The following is a 13,966-nucleotide window of genomic DNA, read 5'->3' as shown; positions in this document are numbered from 1 at the left end:
CAGTGGGGCAAAAAAATATTTAGTCAGCCACCAATTGTGCAAGTTCTCCCACTTAAAAAGATGAGAGAGGCCTGTAATTGGCATCATAGGTAGACCTCAACTATGAGAGACAAAATGAGAAAAAAAATCCAGACAATCACATTGGCTGATTTGGAAAGAATTTATTTGCAAATTATGGTGGAAAATAAGTATTTGGTCAATATCAAAAGTTCATCTCAATACTTTGTTATATATCCTTTGTTGGCAATGACAGAGGTCAGACGTTTCCTGTAAGTCTTCACAAGGTTGGCACACACTGTTGCTGGTATGTTGGCCCATTCCTCCATGCAGATCTCCTCTAGAGCAGTGATGTTTTGGGGCTGTCGCTGGGCAACATGGACTTTCAACTCCCTCCAAAGGTTTTCTATGGGGTTGAGATCTGGAGACTGGCTAGGGCACTCCAGGACCTTGAAATGCTTCTTACGAAGCCACTCCTTTGTTGCCCGGGCGGTATGTTTGGGATCATTGTCATGTTGGAAGACCCAGCCACGTTTCATCTTCAATGCCCTTGCTGATGGAAGGAGGTTTGCACTCAAAATCTCACAATACATGGCCCCATTCATTCTGTCCTGTACATGGATCAGTCATCCTGGTCCCTTTGCAGAGAAACAGCCCCAAAGCATGATGCTGCCACCCCCATGCTTCACAGTAGGTATGGTGTTCTTTGGATGCAACTCAGCATTCTCTCTCCTCCAAACACGACGAGTTGTGTTTCTACCAAACAGTTCTATTTTGGTTTCATCTGACCATATGACATTCTCTCTAGCAAACTTCAGACGGGCCCGGACATGTACTGGATTAAGCAGGGAGACACGTCTGGCACTGCAGGATCTGAGTCTCTGGCGGCGTAGTGTGTTACTAATGGTAGCCTTTGTTACGTTGGTCCCAGCTCTCTGCAGGTCATTCACTAGGTCCCCCCGTGTGGTCCTGGGATTTTTGCTCACTGTTCTTGTGATCATTTTGACCCCACGGGGTGAGATCTTGCGTGGAGCCCCAGATCGAGGGAGATTATCAGTGGTCTTGTATGTCTTCCATTTTCTAATTATTGCTCCCACAGTTGATTTGTTCACACCAAGCTGCTTGCCTATTGCAGATTCAGTCTTCCCAGCCTGGTGCAGGTCTACAATTTTGTTTCTGGTGTCCTTCGACAGCTCTTTGGTCTTCACCATAGTGGAGTTTGGAGTGTGACTGTTTGAGGTTGTGGACAGGTGTCTTTTATACTGATAACAAGTTCAAACAGGTGCCACTGATACAGGTAATGAGTGCAGGACAGAGGAGCCTCTTAAAGAAGAAGGTATAGGTCTGTGAGAGCCATAAATCTTGCTTGTTTGTAGGTGACCAAATACTTATTTTCCACCATAATTTGCAAATAAATTCTTTCCAAATCAGCCAATGTGATTGTCTGGATTTTTTTTTCTCATTTTGTCTCTCATAGTTGAGGTCTACCTATGATGCCAATTACAGGCCTCTCTCATCTTTTTAAGTGGGAGAACTTGCATAATTGGTTGCTGACTAAATACTTTTTTGCCCCACTGTATTCTATTTTCAGAAATCTGGGGTCTATCAGACTCTAGATATCTCCTCTTCCCTTACATTATCTAATCAAACCAAAATCGGTGTGATCAGATGCTTTCCCAATTTACAAATGGCGCTGTTTATATCCTGCGAAACTGAAGTGATGAAATGCTCGTAGCTTCTAATTTCTTAGGCTATAGAGATGATTGGCACCACTCTGGTCTCCAATCAGCTCTATGGTCAGCTGGCAGAAACACCCGAGAAGACCGCGGAAGGCAGCGGGGGAGGGGGGGCATCATCTCCTGCTGCTTGTAAAAGCAATCCTGCAGCTAATTGGCCACTAGGATTGCTTTTATATGAAAGCAGATTTCCGGCTGAAAAAAATGATACCAGGATGATGCCTGCAGCTGTAGGCATGATCCTGGTATAACCATTCAAAATCCAGTGATGTACCAGTACGTCGCTGATCCTTGTTGGGTATATATGCTATGTTCTTTTTTTTTTTTTTTGTATGCAGCCTGTGGGCTGAATGAAAAAAAGAGAAGAAATCTCTGCCAAAAAAAGTGTGTGGTATGCCCACCATTAGAATATACCGCCCTGCATCCACCCACTTCTAATGGTGGGCACACATTAGGTCACATTTTGCCACATGCGCCAGTTCCAAGATTGAACAAATGTCTAAATAGTGGCACGCTTGAATAAAAATTGTCCACGTATAAGTGGTACCCCATATGGAAAAAGGATGACACCAAGTCCCAAATTATCTTGTCACTACTCCCCATGTAGTCTGGGCATCCGGGGGGCTCCACGTGACTATCGTTTCCCTCTTAAATCCGAAACTTATAAGTATAGCCTGTTGCCCTCTCACAGGTCTTCTACATCTTGACCCCATATCTGGCACGCTTGCCGGAGAGCAATTGTTTGAATGCAAAGGCGGCCAAAATTAATCAGGGAGTCATCAACGCAGATTATTTGCTGGGGAGTATAGACATCTGCAAATTTTTGGTTAAGGTGATTTGCGAGGGGCTGAATTTTGTGCAGCTGGTCAAATTCAGGGTCACCCCGAGGATGACAGAGTGCATTGTCGTTGAAATGCATAAAACATATTATACGCTCATATCTATGCCTGGCCATGGCAGCAGAGAACACGTCATATGATGAATCGGGTCTGTGGACCAATAGAACCGCAATTAATTTTTTTTAGTAATGCCCATGTTGAGGGTTAGGCCCAAAAAAAATGTATATTCGGAAACCGTAATGAGTTTCCATGCGACTGGTCTGGCAAGGTTTGAATTTAGGTTGGTGGCGATTAAATTGTGCATATAAATTGCTTTGATCCACAATCAACGCATACAAATATTCCATGAAAAACTGCTCCAAAAATCAAGGGGAGTAGTTAAATTTGCTATTTCCACCTGAATTCCGGGTTGGGCAGTGAATGGGGGAAGTACAGGTGCTGCAGAATTTGTGGGCTGTCAGTAGGGATTTGCAAGCACATCCGGAAAGATACTAGGAGCTCTATGGGCCTGTGTGCGAATTCTTGGTGGCTGCGGGACAATACTTGTGCTCGCCCCCGCACCGGCTTGTACTGGACCTATGGGACTCGCCACGGTTTTGTGTGCAATGTATCAAGTGACAGTGACCTACTTTCACTGCACTTGCTGGGGGAGAAGGGGGGGTAAGCGTAGGGGCTAAACGCAGGTGCTGGGGCTGAAGCCGCTAACGCTGCGTTTTTGGGGACGTTATACTAATGTGAATGCTGGTATAGTGCTGATCTGATCAAATATATTGATCCGGTCAGACACTATACCAGCAATGGAGGTTTATTGTGCATGAGCGTGTTCCTGGCAGTCAAGGAGTTAAATGTGATGACTGGTGTACTGATGGGCAATATGACGCCATCTGAGAGGGCATGAAAACCACGGGAGCACAAATCATATATATATATATATATATATATATATATATATATATATATATATGTGTGTGTGTGTGTGTGATTTTGCGCACCCATGCCATCCTGTAGCAGTATTTCTGCTATATGGAGGCCAGGGAGTGGTTACAGAAGCGGTTTGTGTTACGGTGCTGCATTACTTTAAATGACAAATTAAATTTATGTCCTTTTTTTCCCACGAATTGAGCTTTCTTTCGGTGGTATTTGATCGCCTGTGCGGTTTTTATTTTTTGCGCTATAAAAAAAGGCTGACAATTTTGAGAAGAAAAACACTATTTTGGACTTTTTGCTATAAAACATATCCAGTAAAAAAATTTAAAAATCAAATTTTGTCAGAAATTTTGGCCAAAATGTATTCTGCGACATGTTTCTGCTAAAAAAAAAAATCCCAATACGTGTAAATTAATTGGTTTACGTGAGTTATAGCGTCTACAAATGGCAGGAAAGATACTGGGATTTTTTTTAAAATAATAATAATAATGGCGCTCAGCGACTTATGGCGGTGATCAGCGATTTATGACAGTGATCAGCGACTTATGGCGGGACTGCGGCGGACATTTTGACACTAGGGGGGAACTGACTTGGGGTCACTAACATCCCCAGTGACACCAATACAATGATCAGTGAAAAAAAAAAACACTGACACTGTACTAATGGCACTGGGGAGGAAGGTGTTAACATTTTTATTCAATCAAGGGGTTAACTGTGTGAGGGGGAGTGTTTTACTAGTGGGCGGGGTGTGTGTACTTCACAGGAACACACTGATCCAGAGAGCTAAACTTCGCTCTCAGGATCAGTGTGTTAGGAACTGACGGAACAGAGCTGCAGTGTAAACACTGCAGCCGTGCTCCCTGTCAGGGATTGCCGGTAATCGCCGGCCGGGACCCGGTGATTGACATCTGCGGCCACGATCGGCGATGCGGGTAGGGTGTCCGCGCGCCCCCTACCTGTTTTGCAAAATGACATTTTAAAACGTAATTTTGCGCAGGGGTGCCACCCTGTGGCCTTTTTAGTACAGTGGCTGGACGGCAACCAGTTAAAGTGGTATTAAATCCAAACCCAGAACACTTAATATATTGCAACTTACCAATTATTAGATGTGGTGGCTGCATTAGTGTTCTTTTTTAGCCTTTCCCCCTATGTTTTCATCTGGTGATCTGGCCAGTAACACAATTCCTGTATTAAAATGGCTCCACTTAGGGGTGTTTTATGAAACTATTGGGCCTGCATGCAAGTTCATAGGTTGGGCCCCATTGCTTGAAAAAAAAATGTGGTGTGCTTAATGCGTTACAGTGAAGAGTGGGCATGGTTTTAATTGTGCCAGGGGCATTGCTAGGATTGTAAAAGACCCAGGGCACTTTTGGGTGTAGCAAGTGGAAGAGTAATGAGTGTGTTGCCATGGTAAACAGTGGGTGTGGGTAAATCCTGTTAATGGTGGGGGAAATAAGGGGTGTGGTTAAACAAAACTAGGCCAGTCTGTCCCCCAGTACAATCGCCCTAGGTCAGTCTGTCCCCCAGTACAATCCCCCTCAGGTCAGTCTGTCCCCCTGTATAATCCTTTACCATCCCCCTAAGATTATTCTGTCCCCCAGTATACCTCCCCAGGTCATCCATCCCCCAGTACAAACCTTTATCCCCTCAGGTCAAACTGTCCCCAGTATAATTCCCCCTGGTCAGTCTGTTCCCTAGTATAATCCTTCCCCCACAGGTCAATCTATCCTCTAGTACAATGGTCTCCAAACTGTGGTCTGGGGGCTGCTTGTGGTCCTTTGCTTTCCTTTATCCGGCCCTCAGGGCACTTTTCCTCCCGCTGATACAAGACACTATTCCTTTCCTCCCACCAACAATGGGGCATAATTACTGCTACTAACGTCAATAATGAGGCACTATTTCTCCCATTGACACCAATGATGGGGCACTATTCCTCCCACTGACACCAACGATGGGAAACTATTTCTCGCACTGACACCATTGATGGAGCACTATTTCCTTCCACTGACACCAACAATAGGAGTTTATTCCTCCCACTGACAAAAATGATGGGGCACTATTCCTGCCACTTACACCAATGAAAGAATAAATTCCTCCCACTAGTACCAAAGATGCGTTGTTTACTCCCACTGATGCCAGGACAATTTCTACACCCAATGGACACAGTCTGGCCCCCTGAAAGTCTGATGTACAGTAAACTGGCCCTATGTTTAGAAAATTTGGAGACCCCTGCTCTAGTATAATCCCTCCAGGTCAGTCTTTCCCCTGGTAAAATTACCCTAAGGTCAGTCTGCTCCCGAGTATGATCTCCCCTCCAGGTTCATCTGTCCCCCGGTATAATTCCCCCAGGTCAGTCTGTCCTACAGTACAATCCCCCAGGTCAGTCAGACTAACCTAGGGTGATTGTACCGGGGAACAAACTGATCCTCAGTACAATTCCCACAATAGATGATTTTTAGGCCCCACAATAGTTGCATCAATGTTTTTTCACTAAAGTATGCACACATAAACACAGTATAATACTTACAAAATTCCTGTTAATTTCCTACTAAGACCTCGTTCACATGTTTGTCCCTGTGAGGGCTTTGTTTACGTGCATGCTGATAAACAGGTGTCTCATGCATCCCTGTGCAAGTAGTCCCATTCATGTTAATTGGGATGCAGCAGCTGCACAGACACAATCGCTGCTCCCAAACTGATATCCGTGTGAATGCAGGTTCACAGCCCGAATACAGACAATATGAGTTCAGGAATATGCTCCCACACCCACATGAATGTCAAATGGAGAGCAGCATCTGTGTCTGTGCAGCTGCTGCTTCCCAATTGACATCAATGGGACTGCCTTATGGGCATTCATGGAACGCCTGTGCATACCCATGTGGGTAAACATGGCCTCACATGGGTGTACTCTGTAGTATGCCCTGCATAAACTAGGCCGTATTTTTTACAATGTTATTTTTAATATTTGTTACTTTTTTGGAGGCTTTGATGAAACACCAAAAGTTGAAAGAGATCCCAATGTCTCCTTTTTGAGACAGAGAATAGAACTGAAGACAGAGTCCTCATTCCCTTTCTCTGCAGTCTCAGCTGCACTACCGATGAATAAAAAGAAGTCTCTCTACAAAGGCTTCCTATTTATTCACAAAATACAGTTTACTATGCTTCAGTTGTGAATGAAGATAGGAGCGATCAGTACCGATCACTCAGGGTGTTCATTCAGAAAGGGGCTGGTAAAAAATGACATGTTTATCAGCCCTCCATCCTGACACTGATCTCCCACCCCAGCAGCAGCCGGCAGGACGGGGGAGCTAGGGATTGGTGGGGGAGGGGGCCATTACAGGGTGAGATCAGAGGGGGGTCTACTTGCAGAGTGTAATCCCCCTGTGGCTTCCCTGCAGTACCCAAAGCTTGTGGGAAGGGAGAAGAGGAGAAGCCAGAAGCTGCAGGGGAGCCACAGTGGACACACCTCAGTGCTGAGGTGGAATCAGCGGTGCTGCGGGGGTTTGGTGTGCAGTGTGTGATATGGCACAGTGAGCCCCCCTTCTGTTGGGGCCCACACACTTGCACACTGGATGATACTCTGCTGCCTCCACTCTGGATGAGTGAGCACAGAGGCACCTTTGGACAGCTGTATTGTTCATTTGGGGGGACTAAAGTGTTAGGTGCACTAGCAGATTAAGACACACTACCAAATTGAAGCTGAATTCCAGCTAATATTTTATAATCAGTTTCAGCAAACAGTTTTGGATAAAGGTTTTACAGAAATGAAGAAAAGATGATCAATGTTACCACCCCTGTCAGTAGTAAATGGTTTGTCTCAACCCTGTCACTGCTACATCTGCAGGACAGTTTGTTCTCTTGAAAAACAACACTGTGGGTCAGCACAGTGGCTAAATAGTTAGCACTTCCACCTGGTAGTACTAGGGTCGTTGGTTTGAATCTCAGCCATGGCACCATCTGCCTGGAATTTGCATGTTCTCCCTGTGCCTGCGTGGGTTTCCTCCAGTACACCAGTTTCCTCCCACACTCCAACATGCTGGTAGATTAATGGGTTCCTGTCTAAAAAAATTGGCCATAGTACACGTACAGTTGTGTTCAAAATAATAGCAGTCAGACATCACTAACCTGATCAATCACTGTTTTTGGTAGAAATGATATTTCTACATGGCAAATAAGTTACTAGCAGGTGTAGTAGAGCAATAGAAATCCAACAGACCCAACAGTCATGACATGCATGCTGCTGATTCTGTATACTTGAATCACTAATTGAAAGGGGCATGTTCAAAATAATAGCAGTGTGGAGTTCTATTAGTGAGGTCATTCATTCTTTGAGAAGCAGGTGGCAATTATTGCCCTTATTTAACCAATTCAATACCGGGCAATTTAACACCTTCCTGCCCAGGCCAGTTTTCAGGTTTCAGCGCTCTCACACTTGGAATGACAATTGCGCGGTCATACAACATTGTACCCAAACTAAAATGTTATAATTTTCTTCACACAACTAGAGCTTTCTTTTGGTGGTATTTAATCACTGCTGGGGTTTTTATTTTTTGCTAAATTAACAAAAAAAGACCAAAAATTTTGAAAAAAACACACGTTTTTCTTTGTTTCTGTTATAAAAGTTTGCAAATAAATAATTGTTCTTCATAAATTTAGGCCAAGATGTATTCTACTACATGTCTTTGGTGAAAATAACACAAATTAGGATGTATTTTTTAGTTTGTAGGAAAGTTATAGAGTTCACAAACTATGGTATAGATCTGAATATTGATCAATCCTGAAGTACTGACGGCCAATCTAATTTCTTGAGGTCCAAGAATGTCAGAACAGTACAGATATCCCCCAAATGACCCCTTTTTGCAGAGTAGACAGTCCGACGTACTTCATAAGAGGCGTGGCGAGTTTTTTGAAGTTGTATTTTTTTGCCATTATTTTTCGGAAACATTTTTTTTTTTTTTTTTTTACATATTGTCACCAGTGCAGTACAGCGTCTTCATATAACTGGCATGGCGGTGATCAGGGACACTGACTGGTGACAGTATGGAAAAAAAAATATTTTTTTTATTTTATTTTTAATTTTTTATTAAATTTTTTTTTTCTTTTTCTTTTTTTTTTCATATTTCACTATGTCCAAAGTAGTACAATGTTACCATAGTAACATTGTACTACTTTGGGGAAGTGATCAGTATTTTTTTACTTTTGTTTTTTTACACAATTTGCTTATAGCAAAGAATTACTTTGCTATAAGCAAGCATTTACCTGAATGACATCGATTCATTCAGTGTTTTTTTTTTTTTTGCTTAGCTGTGATTTGGCCACAGCTAATCACATGACATGCGCATGTGATTAGCTGTGACCATTCACAGCTAGACACTAGTATACAATGGATGGCATGAATGAAGCCATCCATTGTATACAACTGTCATGTGACCTGCTGTGATTGGTCACAGCAGGTCACATGGTACCGGCAACGGGGCCGATACTCAGATCTGTCATCGGCCGTGTCCGAGGTACGCTGCGCGGCTCTGCAAGCGCGAAAAGTGCGCATGTGCTGGAGGACGCCATATGGCGTCCACCCGGAAAGGCTGATGACATTTGCCGGACGCCATTTGGCCATAGGGCGGGCAGCAAATGGTTAAGGAAGGAAGGCAGCAAATGTTGTACATGCTGGTTACAGTGCATTTCTCTCTGAAATTCTGAGGAAAATGGGTTGTTCCAGACATTGTTCAGAAAACAGTGTACCTTGATTAAAAAGTTGATTGGAGAGGGGGAAACATATAAAGAAGTGCAGAAAATGATAGGCTGCTCAGCTAAAATGATCGCAAATGCTTTAAAATGGCAACCAAAACCTGAAAGACGTGGAAGAAAGCGAAAAACTACCATTCAAATGGGTAGAAGAATAGCCAAAATGACAAGGACTCAGCCAACAATCAGCTCCAGGAAGATCAAAGAAGGTCTAAAGTTACCTGTGATTACTGTTACAATTAGAAGATGCCTATGTGAAGCAAAGCTATCTGCAAGAAGCCCCCCGCAAAGTCCCACTGTTGAAAAAAAGACGTGCTGAAGAGGTTACAATTTGCCAAAGAGCACATTGACTGGCCTAAAGAGAAATGGCGCAACATTTTGTGGACTGATGAAAGTAAGATTGTTCTTTTTGGGTCTAGTGGCCGGAGACAGTTTGTCAGACGACCCCCAAACACTGAATTCAAGCCACAGTACACTGTGAAGACAGTGAAGCATGGTTGCGCAAGCATCATGATATGGGGATGTTTCTCATACTACGGTGTTGGGCCTATTTATCGCATACCAGGGATCATGGATCAGTTTGAATACATCAGAATACTTGAAGAGGTCATGCTGCCTTGTGCTGAAGAGGAAATGCCCTTTAAATGGGTGTTCCAACAAGACAACGACCCCAAACACACCAGTAAACGTGCAACATCTTGGTTCCAGACCAACAAGATTGATGTTATGGAGCGGCCAGCCCAATCCCCGGATCTTAATCCAATAGAAAACTTGTGGGGTGACATAAAAAATGCAGTTTCTGAGGCAAAACCAAGAAATAGAGAACTGTGGAATGTAGTCCAATCATCCTGGGCTGGAATACCTGTTCACAGGTGCCAGAAGTTGGTTGACTCCATGCAACACAGATGTACAGCAGTTCTCAGAAACAGTGGTTAAACAACTAAATATTAATTAAGTGATTCAAAGGAAAGCAAAATCTCCAAAATTTTTCAGTTTATATAGTGAATGTTTGAGTTTGTAAAGAAGAATACAAACACTGCTATTTTTTTGAACAGTCTAATATTCACTTTTCTTCAATTTTTTTAGAGGAACAACACAAATTTGATATATTTTTCTTCATGTTTTGATTTGGAATAGAATGTGTAGTGTTCCCAATGCATTGGTGTGTATGGAAATAAAAGCTATTAGAAGGATTTTGAGCTTTATTCACTTTTTTTCAACACACTGCTATTATTTTGAACACAACTATACGTATGTACAGTCAGGTCCATAAATATTGGGACATCGGCACAATTCTAAAAGTTTTGGCTCTATACACCACCACAATAGATTTGAAATGAAACAAACAAGATGTGCTTTAACTGCAGACTGTCAGCTTTAATTTGAGGGTATTTACATCCAAATCAGGTGAACGGTGTAGGAATTACAACAGTTTGCATATGTTAAGGGACCAAAAGTAATGGGGCAATTGGCTTCTCAGCTGTTCCATGGCCAGCTGTGTGTTATTCCCTCATTATCCCAATTACAATGAGCAGATAAAAGGTCCAGAGTTCATTTCAAGTGTGCTATTTGCATTTGGAATCTGTTGCTGTCAACTCTCAAGATGAGATCCAAAGAGCTGTCACTATCAGTGAAGCAAGCCATCATTAGGCTGAAAAAACAAACCCATCAGAGAGATAGCAAAAACATTAGGCGTGGCCAAAACAACTGTTTGGAACATTCTTAAAAAGAAGGAACGCACGGTGAGCTCAGCAACACCAAAAGACCCAGAAGACCATGGAAAACAACTGTGGTGGATGACCGAAGAATTCTTTCCCTGGTGAAGAAAACACCCTTCACAACAGTTGGCCAGATCAAGAACACTCTCCAGGAGGTAGGTGTCTGTGTGTCAAAGTCAACAATCAAGAGAAGACTTCACCAGAGTGAATACAGAGGGTTCACCACAAGATGTAAACCATTGGTGAGCCTCAAAAACAGGAAGGCCAGATTAGAGTTTGCCAAACGACATCTAAAAAAGCCTTCATAGTTCTGGAACAACATCCTATGGACAGATGAGACCAAGATCAACTTGTACCAGAGTGATGGGAAGAGAAGAGTATGGAGAAGGAAAGGAACTGCTCATGATCCTAAGCATACCACCTCATCAGTGAAGCATTATGTAGTGTCATGGCGTGGGCATGTATGGCTGCTAATGAAACTGGTTCTCTTGTATTTATTGATGATGTGACTGTTGACAAAAGCAGCAGGATGAATTCTGAAGTGTTTCGGGCAATATTATCTGCTCATATTCAGCCAAATGCTTCAGAACTCATTGGACGCCGCTTCACAGTGCAGATGGACAATGGCCCAAAGCATACTGCAAAAGCAACCAAAGAGTTTTTTAAGGGAAAGAAGTGGAATGTTATGCAATGGCCAAGTCAATCACCTGCAATATTATCTGCTCATATTCAGCCAAATGCTTCAGAACTCATTGGACGCCGCTTCACAGTGCAGATGGACAATGGCCCAAAGCATACTGCAAAAGCAACCAAAGAGTTTTTTAAGGGAAAGAAGTGGAATGTTATGCAATGGCCAAGTCAATCACCTGACCTGAATCCAATTGAGCATGCATTTCACTTGCTGAAGACAAAACTGAAGGGAAAATGCCCCAAGAACAAGTAGGAACTGAAGACAGTTGCAGTAGAGGCCTGGCAGAGCATCACCAGGGATGAAACCCAACCTCTGGTGATGTCTATGCATTCCAGACTTCAGGCTGTAATTGACTGCAAAGGATGTGCAACCAAGTATTAAAAAGTGAAACTTTGATTTATGATTATTATTCTGTCCCATTACTTTTGGTCCCTTAACAAGTGGGAGGCACATATGCAAACCGTTGTAATTCTACACCGTTCACCTGATTTGGATGTAAATACCCTCAAATTAAAGAGCTGACAGTCTGCAGTTAAAGCACATTTTGTTTGTTTCATTTCAAATCCATTGTGGTGGTGTATAGAGCCAAAAATGTTAGAATTGTGTCGATGTCCCAATAGTTATGGACCTGACTGTATGTATGTATGAATGTGAGTTAGGGACCTTAGATTGTATACTCCTTGAGGATTAGGGACTGAAGTGAATGTAATATATATATATATATATATATATATATATATATATATATATATATATATATAAAGCGCTGAATAAATTGACAGCACTATATAAGTACATAAATAATAAGTAATAAGTAATAAATAAACAACAACAGACTTATTGGCCACATCACTAGGTGAAACTAAAGGAAAGCAAGCCTAAAAAAAACAAAATGAATGCAGCTATCCCATCTGACAGTTGGTAAGCTGCAATATGTTTGCTTTTGGGTTCAATATTGCTTTAATTGGTTCTGATTCAGTCATTTTACAACAGCTCCTCATTTTAAACACAGCGTCGTAGTTTATCAATTCTTTTTGACTATGATAGGTATTTTTCTGCAGCTAAGTGAAGAAATCTTACAGGCAGTAGGCACTAAAAGTCACACTCTTTTCTTTCTATTCCCCTTTAGGTTATGGAACATTTAAGCAACATTACAGGAATCACAGTGAAGTCAATCTTTGAAATGTGCTCTGCAATATTAAACCATTCCACTGGATTCACAGGATTGATAAACCACTGAGACATGTCAATACTTATTTTGTGTCCGGAAGAATGTGATGACATTTTTCAGCATTACTGTCAAATATGTGTGCATGCCAGTTTGCAGCTGATTGCTTTGAACCTTGCTTCCTTTAGATGATAAATAAAAAAGTAAGAGGAATGCAGTATAATAAAGTCATATGTGTTTTGTTCTAACAATTCTGACAATGTTATGATTTGGATTCTGCTGCCATCTAACTCCAGGCTAATTTGAATTTAGTATTTGGCACCAGCCAAAGCAGTCCCAATTGCAGTACCTTCAATCTGGAGGTAAGAAAAAAACTTTTTTTTTTCACACAATCTTGTCAATTTATAAGATATTTCTAACACACAGCATGTACACATGAAGAATTGTGCCCCAAAATACATTCTGCTACTCCTTCTAAGTATGGTGATACCACATGTGTTAGACTTTTCCACAGCCTGGCCACATACAGACACCCAACATTCCCGTACAACCTTCACGCATTTTAGGAGCATAAAGGGGGCAAAAAATACACATCTAATTTCCTGACTACCTATCACAGTTTTGAAGGCCCTGGAACACAAGGATGATGCAAACACCCAGAGAATGACTTCCATTTTGGAAAACAAACATCCCAAGGTATATTCTATCAGGCATAATGAGTCTTTTGAACATTTCATTTTTCTTTCCACATTTTCTAAAAACTTTTGGAAAAAAAAAATTTTTTTTTCACACAAACTTGTCAATTTATTAGATATTTCTAACACACAGCATGTACACACCAAGAATTTTGCCCCCCCAAAAATTCTGCTACTCCTTCTGAGTATGGCAATACCACATGTGTGAGACTTTTCCACAGCCTGGCCACATACAGACACCAAACATTCAAGTAGAACCTTCACGCATTTCAGGAGCATAAAAAGGGCAAAACATACACATCTAATTTCCTGACTACCTATCACAGCTTTGAAGACCCTGGAGTACCAGGACGATAGAAACACCCACAGAATGACCCCCATTTTGCAAAGCAAACATCCCAAGGTATATTCTATCATGCATAATGTGTCTTTTGAGCATGTCTTTTTTTT

At 42.1% G+C, this 13,966-nt stretch overlaps 1 protein-coding gene across 1 annotated transcript in view; it reads left to right on the top strand.

Moving 5' to 3' along the window:
• The window catches only part of CNTD1 (cyclin N-terminal domain containing 1), a 165,251-nt gene extending 152,203 nt beyond the window's left edge, over positions 1-13,048 (top strand). Inside the window, exon 8 of the mRNA XM_089683939.1 lies at positions 12,783-13,048. Within this exon, the coding sequence (XP_089540065.1) occupies positions 12,783-12,893 (111 nt within the window). The 3' untranslated portion in view covers positions 12,894-13,048. The remainder of the gene's footprint in view (positions 1-12,782) is intronic.
• The last annotated feature ends 918 nt before the right edge of the window (positions 13,049-13,966 follow it).

This window comes from Staurois parvus, unplaced genomic scaffold, assembly GCF_062004578.1.
Source record: "Staurois parvus isolate SC_StPar_1 unplaced genomic scaffold, SC_StPar_1.0 ptg000328l, whole genome shotgun sequence".
Taxonomy (NCBI): Eukaryota; Metazoa; Chordata; class Amphibia; order Anura; family Ranidae; genus Staurois; species Staurois parvus.
Note: the sequence above shows the minus strand (reverse complement) of the source record. Positions and strands in the feature narration are given on the sequence as shown.